General features: G+C 47.4%; 1 protein-coding gene across 2 annotated transcripts in view; it reads left to right on the top strand.

Moving 5' to 3' along the window:
* The window catches only part of MAPKAPK2 (MAPK activated protein kinase 2), a 46,056-nt gene that overhangs the window by 6,482 nt on the left and 20,895 nt on the right, over positions 1-18,679 (top strand). The window contains exons 2-3 of one of the 2 annotated variants that reach the window (XM_053606364.1): positions 10,930-11,068; positions 13,283-13,329. The exons of the other annotated variant lie outside the window; for it this stretch is intronic. Coding sequence (XP_053462339.1) covers positions 11,010-11,068; positions 13,283-13,329 — 106 coding nt within the window. The 5' untranslated portion in view covers positions 10,930-11,009. The remainder of the gene's footprint in view (positions 1-10,929; positions 11,069-13,282; positions 13,330-18,679) is intronic. 2 annotated transcript variants of the gene reach the window in all.

The following is an 18,679-nucleotide window of genomic DNA, read 5'->3' as shown; positions in this document are numbered from 1 at the left end:
TGGTTACTCGAAGACTGTAGACCTGGAGCAAAACTGAGCTCCATTCTCCCTTCAGCTAGGATTTTTTGACATAGGTTACCTTGTAAATGAGAGCATCATAGGGAGAAGGGGCCAAACACCACTTATACATCCCACATTAGATTGCTGTGTCTTTTCTACTCTTTAGGAAAGTACTGATACTTTATACACACACACACATGATTATAGATATGGAGAGATGAGCTTGTTACCAAAGGTTATATACTAGATAAGAAAGCAAAAAGGAGAAAAAAGTTCATCTTTTTGCCTAACTTCCTAATCGCGTGACCTTGAGTAGGTCAGCTAAATGTCCCAGGCCTCCCTGTACTCAAGGGGCCAGCTCTAGCAGCTCTTGAGCACTGGCAATGTGGGCAGCAGAAGGCAGAGCAGGAGGCCAGGGCAGAGTAGCTTGCTGGCTTACTCTGGGTCTGACCATCAGCAGTATTTGGGCCAGCATAGGTGCCCTTTCCTAGGCTTCCTGCCCAGCTCCAGTGCAGCTTGTGTCCAGTTAATTAATAATCATCACTGACAGTTGCTCCTCTCATATGAAGACTTGGAAAGTGTTCCAGCTAGTGACTCAGCAAAGAAGAGGGCTGTATAATTCAGTGGGGGTGTATATCTTCTCTTCCCTTGTAATTAGCAGAATCTTAGTTTGGTGGGTGTGAGGTAGGGATGATGTCTTTATTTTCCCCACCCCGTGCTTCTTTCTCACATCAAGAGGTGGAACATCTGATGGTCACTGTGACTAGTTGTACAGGCTGTGTGCCCTGTGCAGGGGCATCTGGTGAGGGGTGAGTGAGGGCTGAAATCTTGCCAGGCTTTGCCTTCTTGGTATGAGTCTGTTCGAAGGGGTGCCTTATTCTAATTCACCCAAAGGTATAGTTATAAGCCAGGGGTTGTTGTGAGGTAAGAGTCTGGGAATGATTCCCAGACCTGATGAGGAAATTGGGAGTTCCATCCAGGTACTACTCAGCCTCCCAGATCAGGCTTGGTTAGAAGAGATATTAGGAGTCTAAGAAAGCAAGAACAGAAGGGGATGCCTGGTAACCTCTGTTCTCTTTCTTCTTCTTCCTGCCTTCTCAAGGTTAGAGCGGTGGGTTCAGCCCTGGAGGTTTGGATTGTGGGGCCGGTGTACCAGGCCGTCAGGTTTGGTGGAGGAGGAAGAGATGGGGCATATAGGTGGGCTCAGCCTCTAGCAATGTAGTTTTTGGGGTCTTTGTATTCTCTGATCTAGTAAACACTTCTGTGTGCCAGCCAGCAGGTGGTAGAGCCTGGGACATAGCCCCAAGGTCAATCCATATTTTTATCTGATGTTCCCCTCTGAGACTGGCCAAGCTGTGTGTTCATTCTGCTAGGAACCTGAGCTCTCTAAAAGGGTCATATGAAAGGGCATCTGATTCTTGAGGGACATTTCCGGACATCTCCATGGCCAGCGTCCATGTAGGACTCATCCAGGAGGTGCGGAGTGGTGGCCAGAGGCGGAAGCTAGCAGCTGCCTGTTGGAAGCCTTATCTGGTTCAGAGAAGATGAGGGAACAGAGGGAGCTGTACTGTTGACGCTTCTGGCTGGCTTATCTCCATGATTCTTTTGAGCCTGAAGCCAAGGTGAAATCTCTCCAGTCCTAGAAGGAGGTCCACCTATTGTCCCCCTACCCCAGCTGCTTCAGATTCACGCTCCTGTGGGGCTCCTTGCCCTGCCTCTTGTTCATAGGCAGGTGATGGAGTTGATCACTTTGCTGCCATTTTGAGATTATCCATATTGTTACGAGGCTCCCAGCCCATATCAGACATTTGCAGCCTGGCCTACCTCAGCCCCTGTGCCCCAACAGCTAAAAATAAACCTGCCACTGCTGCAGTCTCCCCTCCCAGCCAGCCCCTGATCGCTGTCCCGGTGCCACACTGCTGAGCTGTTTCTGTCACTTCTCACCAGTGCTCTCCCTACCTGCCCCTTTCTCTTCCCGCCTGAGCTTGGCAGGCACTGGGGCGAACTCACTGTTCTCTGTGCTGGGAGATGCTCTGTGGTTGGTGAGTCTCCAGCTATCTAGATTTATGTGTACAAAGGCTCTTGTTCATTTCTCGGTGGGGAAAGGGTCAGAGGAGGGTGAACAGGCTCATCAGAGCAGATTAGACCTTCTACTGTGCTTACCCTCAGCCCCGACTTCCTCTGGGCTCCACCTCCAAGGAGACCTCTGCCAGAAAGTTTGTGGGGGATGAGTATGAGGCCTGCCTGGGCACACTCTGCCCTGGGACTGAGCAAGCTACCTGTCGCGTAATGCTGCCCTGTTCCTAATTTACATGCTCAGCCAGTCCACAGTGTGGGGCTTTAGGTTACCACATTCAAAAGAGAGACTTCATCTTGCTGGCTTCCAAGAATAACTGGGCCCTGGCTCTTGGGACCTCCTTCTGGAGGTAGGCCATGACCCTTGTGACCCTGCCAGCTCAACCACCTCCAGTATGTCACAGAAGAGGGTCTCTCCTACCTCCTGAATGCACAGTGCAGAGGTGTCGATTTATGTCCTATGCCCAGGGTCCTGGAAACTGCGGAGCAAGGTGAGGAGAGGGCTCAGGGAGCTGGAATATGTGCTTCCCTGAGAGACCCTGGGTGGAGTATTTCCTACAGGTGACCGGCCATTCTCTTCTTTCTGATTTTTTTCAATTCCTGGTTAGGTGTTGGTACTAATCACAGAATAGGAGGAGGGTACTGTGTCTTGTTTTCTGGGATTAGTTTGTATTTGAGGAAAGGTCTATATGAGGGACAGTGATAGGAGCTGTGAGGTAGGACTTGGGGAGCTGCCTGCCTTCAGCTGGAGTTATACACCCAGACTGTGTCTCCATGACCGCCTTCTTCCATCTCTCCCATTTCCTCCATGGGGGGAGAGATGTATCTGCCAAGGCCCATTGGCCTGTTGGCGGGGAGGAGCTGGGTGTTGTTGCTAAGAGTTTATTTTTAACTCTGACAGAAGGAGCCCCTGTCCTTGGAATGGCTGTATCCCCTCTCTTCTTTCCCTATCCCAGCCTCCTTCCTTGTCTTCCTACAAGATGAGTTGGATTCTAAAGGCCAGGCTTCACGGGGGTTGCAGAAGGGCAGCCTCCGTACATGAGCAATCTGCAGATTGCTCCTTACGCTGGGCTTGTGCAGCTTGGCTTGTGCAAAGCGCGAAGGGTCTTGGGGCGGGGGAGGGGAAGGAGCCCTGGGCAGTGAAGGCCACGTGTGTGAAACTTGGAGCATCCTAGGAATGCAGGTGGACTGGCAGGAGACCATGTGTCCCCTGGAGCTGGGGAGCAGTCTGGCTGCTCTGCTGTGCTGGAGCCTAGGAAAGGGCCGTCCTGTGCCTTTTGTCCCCTCCCTCTCTCTATACAGGTGCCATGACTCTGGTAGAGGAAAGGCCACAAGAAGAAATTAGCTTTGTAAATGCTGCATTTATAGATGCACTGCTGAGTGCTTTATTCCCTCTCCAGCCATGCTCATGGGCACCATGTCCTTCCCAGCAGAGCCTACCTGGGGTTTCTCCGTGTTCTCCTTCCTTGGGGAGCTCCAGTGACCTGTGCTTTCAAAGAGGAAGAGGAAGAGGAAGAGGAAGAGCGGGGTGGCAGTTCTCCTGGGTCACAAACTGTTCTGACTTCATGGACTTCATCTGGCATCTGGGCTTAAATTCCTTAAAAGAAAATAAAATTAGGTTTGAGGTATAACTAGTAAAAAGGAACAGAGAGAGTAGTTGGGGCGGGGGGTGGGATGGGCAGTCAAAACTCAGGACCAGCTCTGAGAACCCTCAGCTTTGGAATGAAGGTCTTGCCCCTAAATGTGTGGTGGGGGGTTAGATTGCCAGAGCCCAGCTCTGATCATGTCATTTAAGGCCGTCAGTGAGTTCCTTTGTCTGGTCTAGTGCAGGAGATGTGTGAATCCTTCCTAGATCTGGCCCCAGTTGGTTTTTTTCTGAATGCGTTTTTTCCCCCAACTTAGCTGGCTTTTATAAGTTGTTTCCTTAACAGGGCTCTGCTTTCCCACCCCCACACGTTTGCATCCACCCATCCGCATCTTCTTCGTGCCCCTCCCCTTCTATACCTACTTATTCTGTCCTGCGCAAATGCTGCTCTTCCGAAGCCTTTCACATCAGAAATGGGTATTCCCATCCCTCCCTGTCAAACTTGCCAAGATACTCTTTGTTTTATTTCGCATTTAAATGCATTTCTCTACGTACAAAGTACTCATTTAGATACTGGATTGGATTGTAAATTCTCTGAAAACCCACTTCTTTATTATTTTTGTATCTTCTTATTTCCACGTAGTGACCATATGCCCTCATTTAAAAAAATTCATAGAGTATTTTGGCACTGTGCATTACGCTTGCTGCCTCATGAAGGTGTGATAACTGAATAACAGCAGATGCTACCTACGTAAAGAGAAGTCATCCTCAGGGTTGGGGGTGGGGCAGAATCGGCCTGGGCTCTCTGAGACTGAGCCAGGGGTAGAGTGAAGGTCCCTCTAAGTGTCTGTTCTGTTCTTCCTCCTGTCGGTTCAAAAGCCACTCTGAGGACAGTCTTCTGGGCATTTCTTCCCTCCACCCACACGGATCTGCTGACTCAAGCAGGCACCTTGCTATTTCTGCTAACAGAGTTCTCATTCTTATAAGGGCCCTGACCACAGTTTCCCACTGAAGCTTCTCCTCCTTCTCCCTGTTCCAGGTCCCCTCCTTTTCCTGTTCAGTTATGGAGATGACCCTTTTGCCCTTCAGAGAACTTTAACTAAGGGAGGGACAAATGTGGAGCTTGCCAACTTTCCTACAGCTCTTGGCATTTTCTGGTTAGCTCCAGACACAGCAGAGACACACAGATGCAGTCCAACATTACCTGTCTGTTGGTTTCATTCCTGTGTGTTTTAAGAGGGACCAGCTTTGAGCATCTAGTTGCCAGGACTGGGGTCAGACGTTTGAACCTTGTGAGGCCACCCAACTCTGTGCTATTACAGATTTGCATGAAAAAGCGAACCTGAGACTGGACTAGACTCAGAGAGACCTGGCTTCGAACTTGACCTGTGTGGCCCTGGCAAGTCCTAGAACCTGTCTGGGCCTCTCTGAGTTTCCTGATTTGCTAATCAAAGGGCCTAGACTTGACCTCAAGGACTCCTTTCTTCATCCTTGTTGCCGCATCCCCACTGTTGGGAAAGTGACCTGATGTTGGGAAAGAAGTGGCCAGCCTGGGTCCCAGGGAGCCCTGAAGGCTGAGTGAGAACCATTGTCTCTGCCCTCAGTTTCTGTAGGACAGTGTTATTTCACTCTTCTCTTGGCTGCAGTATTTTTATTCACTCAGCCAGTGTTTATAAACATTTATTTTTCCTCTGTGTCTGCCCCCTGTGTTCCCTGCTGACTGGCCATCAGGACACCCAGATGGCAGAATTAGCCTAGAATGGAAGGAAATCAGGGTCATTCTCTTGGGTTTAAACCCTTTAATACCTCTCCTATCGGAGCTGAGAGGAATTCAGAACAATGACTCTTTCTAGCAGCTTCGATTAGACTCCTAAAGGATTTGCTTTAGGTTTTTCTACCCCTCTGAAATCCAAAGCAATTTACTATTCAAGAAAGTTAATTAGTAGTTCCAAGAATGACTTTTGGAACTTCCTTAAGGATAGAGCAAAACAGCAGACTGATAACATCAAACAGTCTTCTATCATTCAGATCACTGTTGGAAGTTTAGCAAGTCTTTGAAGGTTTCTGAGGTTCATAACAAGTCTTTATTGAAGAGATACTTTGTATCAGGCATTGTAATAGGTGCTTTACTTACACTCTTGTTAATCTTTAAAATAATATTCCAGAATCAAAGCTCCCATGTTGTAGAAAAAGAAACATTTTCAGAGTAATTTATTCATTAGCAGTTATTTATGGGATACTTACTAAGTGCTAAGCATTATCTTAGGCTTCTGAGATATTAGTATATAAAACAGATGAAAGAGAATCCTGCCCGAATAGAGCTTACATTCTTATAGGGGAAGACAATCACTTGAGTGGCACGGCTTGTGAGATGATGGGTAGAAAGGAGAAAATAAAGGAGGGAATTTATGTTTCGAGCAGGAATGAACACCATGCATACACTGCTGAGTGTTGCCATTTGTATAGTGGATTAAGGAAGGACTCAGTGAGAAGGTGTTGTCTGAGTGAGTGAGCCCTGGAGGAATGTGGTGGTGGGGGCACGGGGAGCGGAATAGCAAGGACAAAGGCCTGAGGCCATTAGTGCTCAAGAGGGTCTAACTCTGAACCTGGGCCCCTTACAGTGCACAATCACCTGTCTAATAATTCTCTGTGACTCCATTATGTTTTGGTACTTAGATGACCTAGTAATTTATGTTTCATGATCAAATATTTGTAGAATACTTATTTTGTACAAATTACTACAATGATAAGAATAAGTTGTAGACTTTGCCTTTGGGAACTTAGGGTTCAGGGGAGGAGCGAACATCCGTGTGTATCAAATGAATGAAAACAAAACATTTCTCAAAATCCATTTTGTACCCTTTCACACATTGTCCCATTTGAGCCTCGTAGGCCAGGTGGTCTGATTCTTGGATAAGCGTCAGAGTCAGGGCAACAAGGTGACCAATAAAAGATACAGAGACACATTCTGGGTGCTTTAATGTGAGAGGGGGTCTCTTTATCTGAGGTGGGGAAAGGATACTTCATGAACATATGTATCTGTGACACACCCCAGGGAGGGTGCAGACAAAAATATGACTGGCAGGCTGGTTTCCAAGGAGAGATGTGAGGGATGGCATTGGGGCCCCATCTTTTGTTTGGCTGAGGAGGGAGAGATGGTGGCTCCCGGAAGTCTTTCTGGTAATAGGAAATGCTTGGGACTGGGTGTTAACAGACTGTAGCACAGAGTCAGGGAGGAGTCAAGAGGGGTAATGAAAAAGAAATGGCTGGGCTGAGGCTAGAGCAGAGTGTTTTTATACTCCTTTGGGGGCCCTCATAGGGCTTCTCTCTTGCTCTGAATAATTGTGTCCTTGTGGTTGGCCTCCTAGGGAGGGGAGTGACAGGCTGCACACAGGGGGCTGGGAGGGTCTCTGGCCATCCTTGCATTCTGCATCTCTGGGCTTGGGAAAGCAGAGGTTGGAGCCCACCCGACCGTTGGTGCAGATGGGAATGTGAAGCAATGAGTCAGGTCCGTTCCTGAGCATGTGCTGTGACAAAGGAAGTTGCAACATTTTTTTTTTCTTTCTTTTTATAGAGTAAGGAGGGGGAAAAACCATCTTCCAGTAAACCTCAGAACAAGTATCTAGTCTGTGATGGATGGTTATTGCCCCTCCCCTGTCAATGCTTTGCAAATATAGTCTTGTTTCCTCCTCCTGTCCCCATCTGCACCTTCCAGTCTCCGTTTCCCCTGAGACATTGTGTCTCTGGCTGGGCTATCTGTGTTTCCAAAGAGGAAAGTTGTCCATGACTTGCATGGAGGGAATCCTGATAGAGCGTTTCTCCATCGTCCTCCATGCAAGAGAGGTCTGTTTCAACAACTCAAACCTGGAATGTTGCTGGTGACCTCTCCCTTGATACTGAGAGCTCTTCAAATACGACAGGTGGTTCCTCACACCCACCTGGCGTCTCTTGCTGCTGCATTGGTCTGTGTTCATTTGGCATCAGAAGGTTGAAGCAATACTCGTCTCTTAACGCAGGTATAACCACTTCGTTGGGAGATTCAGAGTGTGTGTCTAGGCAGAAATCAGTCTGGAAGATTACATGTGTTAATCTGGAGTCCTGAGTCACATTTGATTTTGGCCCTTGTGTGGTAGCTGGGCAAGAATCCAGTTGTGCTTAGAAATGTACAGATGGTATATTTTCCTGATGACAACTACCTTTCTTTCCTTCCTTCCCTGAGATTCCTTTCCTATCTCGTGGATTGCCGTATCCCAATACAGCCAAAATTTCCAGTACCATCTAGCTTTGAGACTCCGGCTTTATTTAGTTGAGTGAGGGATGTTCTAGGACATCCCTGAGAATGAGGGCTGCTTGCTCTGAGGAAGCTGGGAAATGGCACAAGGCATCAAGGGTACCCAGGATGGGGTGAAGGCTGCTGTTGGTAATTGCTTTTCCTAGTGGAAAAGGGCAGTGTCCTTAGGGGTGAGAGTTTTTGTTCAGGCTGTTTGTTCTCTGTTAGCTCTGATAGGGTTGACACAGACTTCCTCCTTTTCTGCTGTTTTCTTTGAATTTGATCTCCCTGTCATCAAGTAGGTCTCTTCAAACTAGAGATGAGCTCAGATAGGGTGAGGGGGGGGGGCCATAATTTGCTCGTTTGCCTGGATAGCGAATGCGTAGCCCTCTTTCCCAGGAAACTGGCCAGTATAGTAGCCACTAGCTACATATGGCTGTTTAGGTTAAAATTGAGGAAAATTTACAATTCAGTTTCTCGGTAGCATTAACTACATCTCAAGTGCTCAGTAGTCAGCTAATGCTTCAGTGTTGTGCCCCACAGATAGAGAACATCCCATCATAGAACATTCTCTTAGTGCAGGATTCTAGGATGATCGTTCTATACCTTGGTAAAGATTTATCACAGCTGGAAGGGGATTTGTAGAAGGGCATGAGGATGACAGGTTTTGAGGCCCAGGAAAGAAGACAAATAGAAGATAATCATTTATAAAATGATACGAAAAAGTATTTAGTTTGTCTTGTTTAGGACTCCCTCCTTATAGGTGGTCATCTAGCACAGTGGCTCCCAACCAGGATGACTATTGGAATTGCTCGTGGGTAGCATTTCAAGATAAAGATTCCTGGGCACCCCTCTTTGTATTGTATTGTGTTCAAGACTCCACAGAGGTGGTAATCAGGAATGTGTGTTTTTAGTGTGCTACCTAAGTGATAATTATCTGGGTTTGGCAACCACTGATCTATGTAACCTATGCTTAAATTCCTCTAGTGATGAGTGATGTTATCCCCCTTTAAGAAAGCCTTACCATAAAAAAAGAAAATTGCTATTGTCAGGGGCAGTGATGTGTGCCTGTAAACCCAGCTACTTGGGAGACTGGGATCACAACCTCCTTGCTTGCGGCCAGGAGTTCAAGACCAGTCTGGGCAATATAGTGAGGCCCTATTTCAAAAAATAAACAAAATGGGAATAATTATCCCCACTTCTGAGAGGGGCTGTGAAACTGAAATAAAGCAATTTCTAATCTTTCTGGGAGCCCTGACCAGTGTCCTACCTTTAGAATATATCTGGACTGCCTGGTCTGGCCACCATCATCGCATACCGGGATTGCTGGGCAGCCTTCTCATTGGTTTTCCTGTTTCTATCAGATTCTATGGAATCTGTTTTCCATGCAGCAGCCAGAGGGAGCATTAAAAAAAAAAAAAAACAAAAAAACACTATGGTTAAATTTTTGTGTTTACTGAGTCCCAAATTTGGTTTCCTGACTTTGCGAAATCCATTGGCACTTGTTGCATCTTGTAGAGCCTCATGGAAACTGCTCAGTCGCTGCTCTCAGCCTTCAGCAGGTATTGGAACATAGCTGTGCTGTGGGTCCTGCCTCCTGTATCAGGGTGTGTTAAGAGTGCTCGACTTGCCAAGGGTTCTAGGGAGATGCATCATTCCCAGGAGCCTCCCAGTTGTCAGCCTTGCTGAGTGACAGAGGAGTGGTCTGAATCTCCGTGGAGCCTGACAGAGCCACGTGTGCCTTTGCCTCTCCGCACCCTGCTCCACGGGAAGAGCCCTGTTCCTCTGTGCTTGCTGTTTGAGGCACCACCTGGTTTTCTTCAGAGGCATTGAGAGACTCAGCCATCCATTCCTATCAGATATGACCACAAACACTACTTCTCTTCAGAGACCTTTGGTAGCCTCCCCTCACCTCCAGAATAAAGCTCCAACTCTTAAATGTGGAGTCCAAGCGAGCTGGTGTGACCTTCCTTTCCACCTGCTCCTTTCTGGGAGATCACTGCTTCCCACTCTGCTGTGCGTCTGCTTCCCTGTCTTCTCTTGGGCCTTCCATTTGTTCATTCTTCTGTATGCTTCCTGGTAGAATTGTATTCATCCCTCGAGGCTCATATTAGAATTTTACTTACCAACTCCAGGCAGAATTACCCCACTTCTGCAGAGTGGTGGTTTGTATTGCCTACATGACTGCTATGAACTTCAGTCACCATCTCTGCCTACCAGGCTCTCCCCTGCTAGATTGAGCCCCTTGAGAATAAGGGGTTTTCCTCACTCACGTGGTGCTCCCACGTGGACGCACACCACCTGACACTCAGAGGTAAGTTACCTATCCACGGTGGTGGTTCTTGCCTGGTTGTCTTTTTTTGGAATCTGGTAAGGCTGCCACATGTGAGCTAGCGCCCCTTCCCAGCAGCAGCATTCTTATTCTCAGTGGCCTGAAGGTGATGAGAAAAGTGCTGTTTAACAGCTGATAAAACAAGCAGGGTGTGAGGCTTGGCTGCCTCAGAGGCAAAACTGTATTTAAACAATAAAGTTAGAAAAATCAGGCATTAAAGTGTCAGCTTCAGAAGCAGCTACTTCCAAATATAACCCCGCCCAGTTAGAGGAGATAAATACAATAATGAGTGGAACTGAAGTTCAGGCTTGAGAAGAAAGAGGAGAGGCCTGGGGGTGGACGTTAGTGAAAGCAAGGAAGGGGACCTTCATGCTTCTTTTCTCTGAGGTGGGGCTGGGTGGGAGCAGGGGCAGGTGCTCCCCTAGGGAGGGCTGTCCGTGTTCTCTTCTCCTCCCAGTTTCTATAGATTGGACTCATTTTCCCAAATGGGTAAGAAGAGAAACTGGGAAAATAGGGTAGGAATAAATTCTTCGCTTTTTCCTAAGGTGATAAAGTTCACAGTTGTGTTCGGTGGTTAGCAGGGACTATTCAGAACTGCCTGATGATATCTTATCTTGTTTTCTTCTGATGCTGCTGGGGCTGACATCAGGGCCTCCTCCTTTCTAGGTCAGAACCAGAGCACGAGGAATTCCCCAGCCTCTTGATGGTCCCCAGACTCTGACCACAATCTCCTTCTCTGCTGAAGCATGCATGCTGGGAACAGTCTGCGGCTTCAGAACGAGGGGACCCTGCTGAAGAGACAGAGGTTCCTGTGAGGGGCCCGGGGCTCGAGGTTGCCCAGCAGCTTGTCATGGTGGTGCTGGGTGTGCCTGCTTGCTTCTGTGCGTGGCTGTGCAGAGGTCCGTGGAAGGCACCCTTTCAGGCTCTGCTTCATTACGAATGAAGCAAAAAGCCCCGGAAATCACAGAGGCTGCTGGAGGAGCCGCAAGTTCACCCCAGGGTACACAGTATATAACCCCAAATTGGGGTCTGACAGTTTTTCCTTGGGGGTGACGAGGGGTGCTAATTTCAGATGCAAGTGAAAATCTGGTATAGGTCTCATATAAAAGTACTAGACTTTCTGGGAAATTCTGAAGATTAATGCTATGTCTGAGAGTCTTCCACTTATTATTTCCTGTCCACTTGTCATTTGGGTGGGGAGTGTCCACAGGCCTCCTTGCTGGTCAAGCTTGGTCAGCCTTTCCTACTTTTCCTTTCCAGTTTCTTTGCTGGAACATTGGCAGTGGTAGCTGAGCTCACCAACCCATATGTGGTGCTTATGGTGGTGACTTCTCACTGACTGTAGATGTGAACAGTATATTGAATGCAGTCACCCAGTTACCCTCATAACCAAATGCAAAACAGTGGGTAAGGTCTGGGGTAACGGAGGACTTGATAAGGGAATAAAAGCAGCTGGCTCATCAGGAGGTTCCTGGGTGACATGAGCACGCGTGATCCACAGCCCAGGCTGGCCTGAAGGATGTGAATGGGTTCAGTTCCTTTCATGAAGTTTTTTTTTTTTTTCTTGTTAATCAGGCCCAGACAAGGTTCAAACTCATGGCCCCTGGTGTGCAGAGCCAGTGCACTAACCACTGAGCTATGGCGCCCCCCCCTTTTATAAAGTTTTAATGATCTTTGCAGAAGCTTTATTTTTTAAAATTTATTTTTTTTATAGAGACAGAGTCTCACTTTATTGCCCTAGGTAGAATGCCATGATGTCACAGCTCACAGCAACCTCCAACTCCTGGGCTTAGGCGATTCTCTTGCCTCAGCCTCCCAAGCAGCTGGGACTACAGGTGCCTGCCACAAAGCCTGGCTATTTTTTTGTTGCAATTTGGCCGGAGCTGGGTTTGAACCTACCACCCTCAGTATGTGGGGCTGGCGCCATACTCACTGAGCCACAGGCGCTGCCCTATTTTTTTAAATTTATATTTATTTGTTTATTTTTTGAGACAGAGTCTTACTATGTTGCCCTTGGTAGAGTGCTGTGGCATCACAGCTCATAGCAACCTCAAATCTTGGGCTTAAGCAATTCTCTTTGCCTCAGCCTCCCAAGTAGCTGGAACTATAGGGGCCTGCCACAACACCTGGCTATTTTTTGTCACAGTTGTCATTGTTTAGCTGGCCTGACTCAGATTCGAACCCACCAGCCTCAGTGTATATGGTTGGCGCTGGAACCACTGTGCTACGGGAGCTGAGCCTGCAGAAGCTTTATTACCTCTTGAACTGAATAACGAAGATACTATTTGTGTGTGTGTGTGTGTGTGGTCAGTCTGTCCATTTATTGGTTCACTCTAAGTTTGTTAAGAGGGAAACATGCGAGCAAGGGGACTGGCTGAACATGAGGAAGGAACCGTCTATTTCTCCAAGCATCATGCCAATCCCCCGATGCTCTGTGACCACACGAATTGGGGAGCAGTCTGCAGCACATCTTACCATATTAAAGACTTTGAGAAGTTCTGTAGAAAAAAAATCTGTTCAACTTTGTTTAACCTAGGGTTTATAACATATATAGGACTCTTTTTACTTATCACTTACTAACATACTAAGGAATACCATTTGAGAAATGGCAATACAATTTCCTTGCTCTGGGAGAACTGACAAGTGATTCAGATAAAAAGTCACCTGACTCTGGGTCAACACAGGTTGGAGAGGTTGTGTGTGGTGGGGGGTGTCAGGGAAGGGCCCCGGCAGGTGGCTTCTATTGAAGTTGGCACTGTCTGCATCCCTGTTGGCTTTGTGCTTCTGGAAAAGCTTTTGTCCTGGCTTGAAAATACTCAATAGCAGCTACATCTGTCATGCCTGGGAAGCAGCAGTTTGCGGTGTGGGGGGTAAAGGACACTCCTGATTGAGGCCCAGCCTGCTAAGAGCTTCTCAGTATTGGAGAAGGGAGGGGTTCTGGAGGCAGCTGCTTGCTAATCCTGGAAGTGGAGGGGAACAAGATTTAGCTCCCTTATCTCTTTGCATTCTTCTTTTCCAGTGGGGGAGGTTGTGTTGACCCTCAAGGGGACCGCCAAGAAGAAGCAGGTGGGCTGGATGTTTTCTGCCCTCTCCACTAAACCGAAGGGCCTCTGGAGGGTGGGCTGGGTCAGGGAGACACTTAACTTTCGATTACCCAGGGGAACTGAGATGAAGGAATTTTGGTTTATATTTAAGGATGAGTTCAGAGTTATAAACTAGATTTACTGAAGTTAGTGAAGTTTTAAAATTTGAAAATCTTGACTAGAGTTGTTTTCAGACTGTTGGTAGCCGGAGGTGGATAGGAGGGATTGGTCCAGCAGATGCAAGCCCCCAGAGAAATGCCTGGGGGGACCTCATTGGATTCTCCACTTGGAACAAACCCAGGCCTAGGGAATTCCCAGAACCTGTTGCAGGGCTCAGGCCCTTCTGGTGCAGCTCTCAGGGAGGCCATGGTTATATCTAAGGAAATCAGCACTGGAAACAAATAGGAACGTGGGGTGGGAATTAGGCTGTTGTACACTTCTAGTGTCCAGAGACTTCATTAACACAGGGCCAGGATTTCCTATTTCTGTTTGTTCATTTGATTGGTTGGTTGATTGAATTTCAAGGGGCTGCTTTCCCCCTTTTGACCCTCTGGAGGATTTAGTCTACCTTCGGCAGGAGCAGTGGTGAGGCGTCCTTCGTCTCCTAGTGCTTCTGGCTGCCTCCCTGCCTTTCCTTGGCCAAAGCCACAGAGTCCCTGAACCCTCTGATTTCTTGCCCTTTGTTAATGGAGAAAGGCTAGATGGTCAGTGGACCACCTCCCTCCCCTGGGAAGTCTGGGTGGCCCGGCCTTGGTTTGGGAAGCAGGAGTGTTAGCTGCTGCCGCCAACTGGGGCTGTCCTTGCAGACTCCCAGGCTCCAGGTCTCTGGAGGGACCAGCAGCTCTGATCCCCATGAGCCTGCTGTGGCCCTCAGGGAGGCAGCCCTTGCCAGGAACTGCTGAGCTATCCATGTGGTGGGTGTGGGGCAAGGCTGGAGAAGGCCTGGGAGCAGGGTATAGAGGACAGGATGACTCCCTCCTCCCCCATCAGCTGGGAATGCATCACTGCTGCTGGGAAAGACATTCAGGCCACTTCTGGACAAATTGGTCATTACGGAAATTCTTTCTTACCTCTGGGTGGGGCTTTATTTGTTCCGAAGAGTCTTCAGATGTGCCCTTTCTAGGTCCTGGCAGTGAATGCTAAGCGTTTACCTGCTGTCCCTCAAGGCCAGAAGGCAGGGTAGCGTCTGAGCCCCATTCCTATCTTTGTTCTCCCCTCGCCTGTTGTTCTGATGTCCCCCATCAGCTGGGCAGGCATGTGTGGTGCTAGCAGGTGGGTAGGCATGTGGTTGGGTACTGTACCCTCACTCTCCTCTCTCCTTGCTGGGCCTCTGTTTCCTGTCATGGCCTTGCTTGCAGCTGTTGCACATCTGGGCCTAGGCAGAGTGTCCTGTGTCCTGCGTGACGAGATTCCCAGATTTCCCTAGGTAACGGGCCCAGTTACTCCACGCCAGGAGTGGGGAATTCCTCACTCCCAGGCAACCAACCCAGAGACTTCCTCTGGACTCCTGTTTCTGAGTCTTGACCTCTAAGTAGCCTAACCCCACCACCCCCAGGGAGAATGGTGGGCAGGAAGTCCTGCCAGAAGGTTGTTTTTAGTTAGTCAGTTGGTGGTCTTTGGTTTAAGAAACAGACCTATCTCCCCTTTGTCTTTAAAATCTAGTGCCAGAAGCTCTACATTCTCTGATTTCCTTGGAAACCAGATTGGCAAAGGCAGAGAAAGAGGGGCTGGGTATAGGTACTGAAATTCAGGAGGGGCCTCTAGGTTCCCTGTGCTTTTCTAGGGAGTCCACATGGCTTACTGAGGGTCTGTGTTGTAATCCTCACTCTGCCACCAGCTGGCTGAGTAACCTTGGTGAACATCCACACTTCTCTGCACCCCTAGTTTCCATTAAGGAGCTTAAGGTGGAAATAATATTGGCACTGAGATTCTGTGCCCCAGAGAACTGCTGTGGGGATGTGTGTGTGTGTGGGGGGGCTGTTGTGGCTAATCAGTAAAGTGGACAGTCACATGCAGACAGTGGAGAGCTGCTTATACCCCGGCCCTTTCTTTGAGGACACATGGATACAACAGCAGGCTCCTTGCCTTTTGCCTATGTGAAACCAATGGGAGCTTGTGGAAGCTTTAATTGTATCTGTGCATTCCTTGGTTCCTACCTAGAAGAGTGGTTTCCACAGGTGCTGGGTGGGAATAGTAGACTGTCAGAACATATAAGGGATCCTTTCAGCTGATCCCTTCATAGTATGTTGATCCCTATAGCAAGGCCAGAGAGGGGCAAGACCCACACAGTCAGATAGTGATAGAGCTGGTCCCTTAGGAACAAGAACTTAGGACAGTAACTGTGCAAAGATTGCCTGTTCCCAGGTCAGCCTGGCCTTTTGCAGTTCTGCCCTTGAGAGGCCCCTGTGTTGACTGAAACCAGCCCTCCTCTTCCCCTTGCACTTTCCTTCCCTGACCTCCCAGCCACCTCTTGTTTCTCTTGTGGTGCTCCCACCTGCTCTTACTTCCTCCTCCCCACAACTTTTTATTATGAAACATTTCAGATGTGCAGCAAACTCAAAAGAATGTATAGTGAATGTTCATTTACCCAACCGCTAGATTGTACCATTTGTCTTTCCAGGTCACTTTCTATCTTTTATCCATTTACCAGTCCACCTTATTTTGGGGACGCATTTCATAGTAAGTTGTAGGTGGCAGCGCCCTTTACTCCCAAACATTTCAGCATATACAGGCATTAATTAGATTTCAATATTTGTCCATGCATTGTTTTGCTTTTTAGTGGTAAAATTTAACAGTGAAATGCACAACTGTTACGGTACCATTGGTAAGTTTTGATAAGCGCCTTTATCTGGGCAACCCTAACCGCTGTTCACATATAGAACAACAACTTTTATTACCCTACTAAGTTCTCCCATCGTCCTTCCCAATCATTCCCACACTTACCCTCGCAGGTAATTATAGCTCTGATGTTTTTTTCACCATAGATTAATTTTTCCTGTTCTGGAACCTCATATAAATAGGACGATCAGTGTACACTCTTTTATGAGGTTTGTCCACGTGGTGACACATATCCGTAATTGTTCCTTTTTATGCCGAGTAGTATTCCCTCACATAGATATAATTTGTCCATTGTCCTGTTGATGAACATTTGGGTTGTCTTCAACTTGGGGCTATAATGAATAAAGCTCCTATGAACATTCTTGTACAAATCTTTTTGTAGACATAATGTTTTCATTTCTCTTGATTAAATACCTGGGAGTGTAGCTGCTGGGTTCTAGGAGGCTGTTACTTCTTGTTCCTTTCTCACTTTCTGCCCTGCCCTCTCGTGCTTTGCACCCAGAAATTGCACCCAGCAATAAGGGTGGTGCAATTTAAATAAGGCCCTTACTAAAGGGCCTTATTGCTCCTCTAGCTGGATGTCTTGCCCGGTGTGGGGATCCCCTTGAGAGTCCACCTGGTGCTCTCCACTTGAATATTTACAGGGCTGGAGACCTTACTACCTTACAAGGCTCTTACTATTGTGGGAAGGCTCCCGATATTTCTCCCTTGAGGGACCACATGTGGCAAATCTAATCTAGTCCCTTTTCTGTGAAGCCCTGTAGAATTTTAGGACTGTTATCACTTCAGTCCCTCAGTTGCTCCTTTACGGTTTTTCTTCTTCAGGCTGGTCGCCCCAGTTTACTGAACTGTTTCTCATGTGTCAGTTCTCAGATCTTTTATATCCTGGTTATCCTCCTATGGAAGTTTAATATTTTTTTCTTATGTGTTGCCCAGAACTAAGTACTGGATTCTTCTTCTTTTCTTTTTTTTTTTGAGATAGAGTCTTACTTTATTGGCCTCAGGAGAGTGCTGTGGCGCCACAGTTCACAGCAATCTCAAACTCTTGGGCTCAAGCAATCACGTGATCTATCTACCTGCCTCAGCCTCCCAAGTAGCTGGGACTATAGGTACCAGCCACAGCATCCAGTTAATTTTAGAGATGGGGTCTCACTCTGGCTCAGGTTGGTCTTGATCTCATGAGCTCAGGCAATCCACGCACTTTGGCCTCCCAGAGTGCTGGGATTATAGGCTTGAGCTGCCACACCCTGCCTCTAAGTGCTAGGTTCTAGATGTGATCAGTGTGGATGGATCGGGATTCCTGTCTTGGTCTCGGTACTTGATCTGCCAGTGAACTGAAGGTGATGTTAACTTTTTGGCAGCCGCATCATGGCATTAGACCAGATGAGTTAGTGTTTGTAAATTTGCCACAAATCTAAGTTTGTTAAGATACTCATTCAGCTTACAGTCATCTACAGCCTCTGATATTAATAGCATTTATTGTGTGCCATTTCCTCATTTAGTCTTTGCCACCACATGATGAGAAAGGTGCTATTAAAATTGACTTAACAAAAACTCTTCCATATAAAACAAGGTTTCTTAGCTTCAGCAGTATTGACCCTTTAGACCAGACAAGTCTTTGTTGTGGGGGACTGTCCTGTACTTTGTAGGAATTAGCAGCCTTTACCTGCTAGATGCCAGTTGCAACCATCTGCCCATCCCCCCAGTTGTGACAACTAAAAATGTCTTCAGACATTGGTGGGTGTTCCATGGGGATGAGGGGCACAATTATCAAGGTGTAGAACCTAGACTCTGAGAAAAATATTTAAATAATATAGCTTTTCCTGAAGGGTAATCAGTATTAGCTCTTTGGTTTATATACTTCCAGATTGCATTCTTTACATTCCTAATTTTTCATGGTTCTAAACTGTATGAATTTCAGTTGTCATGGATTAGTTAAACAACACCAGTTCCCCAACAGCATGGCTCAAATTTCAGTTGCCATGGTATATTAACTCTGAGTAATTGTATATAATACAAACTTTGCTGTTAGCTTTTCAGTCCACCAATCACCGTGTACATAACAGATGCTCATTGTGGTCACTGCCCATCTGTTCACTTCACACAGACAGGAAAGTGTGTAGTTGTGTTGCCTCCTTGTCTCCTAGTGAGAAATTCGTGACATTTTGCAAAACCGGACAATGATAGAGGGTATCGGCCAACAAAGATGACATTTCAGCAAAGAAGTGGAAGTGTAGTAATGCTGGAAGTGAAATCCGAGCCAGATGTAATGGAATTACAGACTAAATACACGACTCTGGGAATGTCAACGGTGTCACCCTGCAGGACTAACGTGTGTAGCCAGCAGCCAGGGGACTCATTAAACGTGACACGCTGACATCCCTGGAGAAAGTGGTTTTGATGAGAAAAGGTTGAAGAGGTCCCAGAGGAAGTGACAATGGGGGGAAAAAAAACTTCACCTTCAAGGCACTCTTGGAGGTGTTTCACAACATTGG

Source organism: Nycticebus coucang, chromosome 10, assembly GCF_027406575.1.
Source record: "Nycticebus coucang isolate mNycCou1 chromosome 10, mNycCou1.pri, whole genome shotgun sequence".
Classification (NCBI taxonomy): domain Eukaryota; kingdom Metazoa; phylum Chordata; class Mammalia; order Primates; family Lorisidae; genus Nycticebus; species Nycticebus coucang.
Note: the sequence above shows the minus strand (reverse complement) of the source record. Positions and strands in the feature narration are given on the sequence as shown.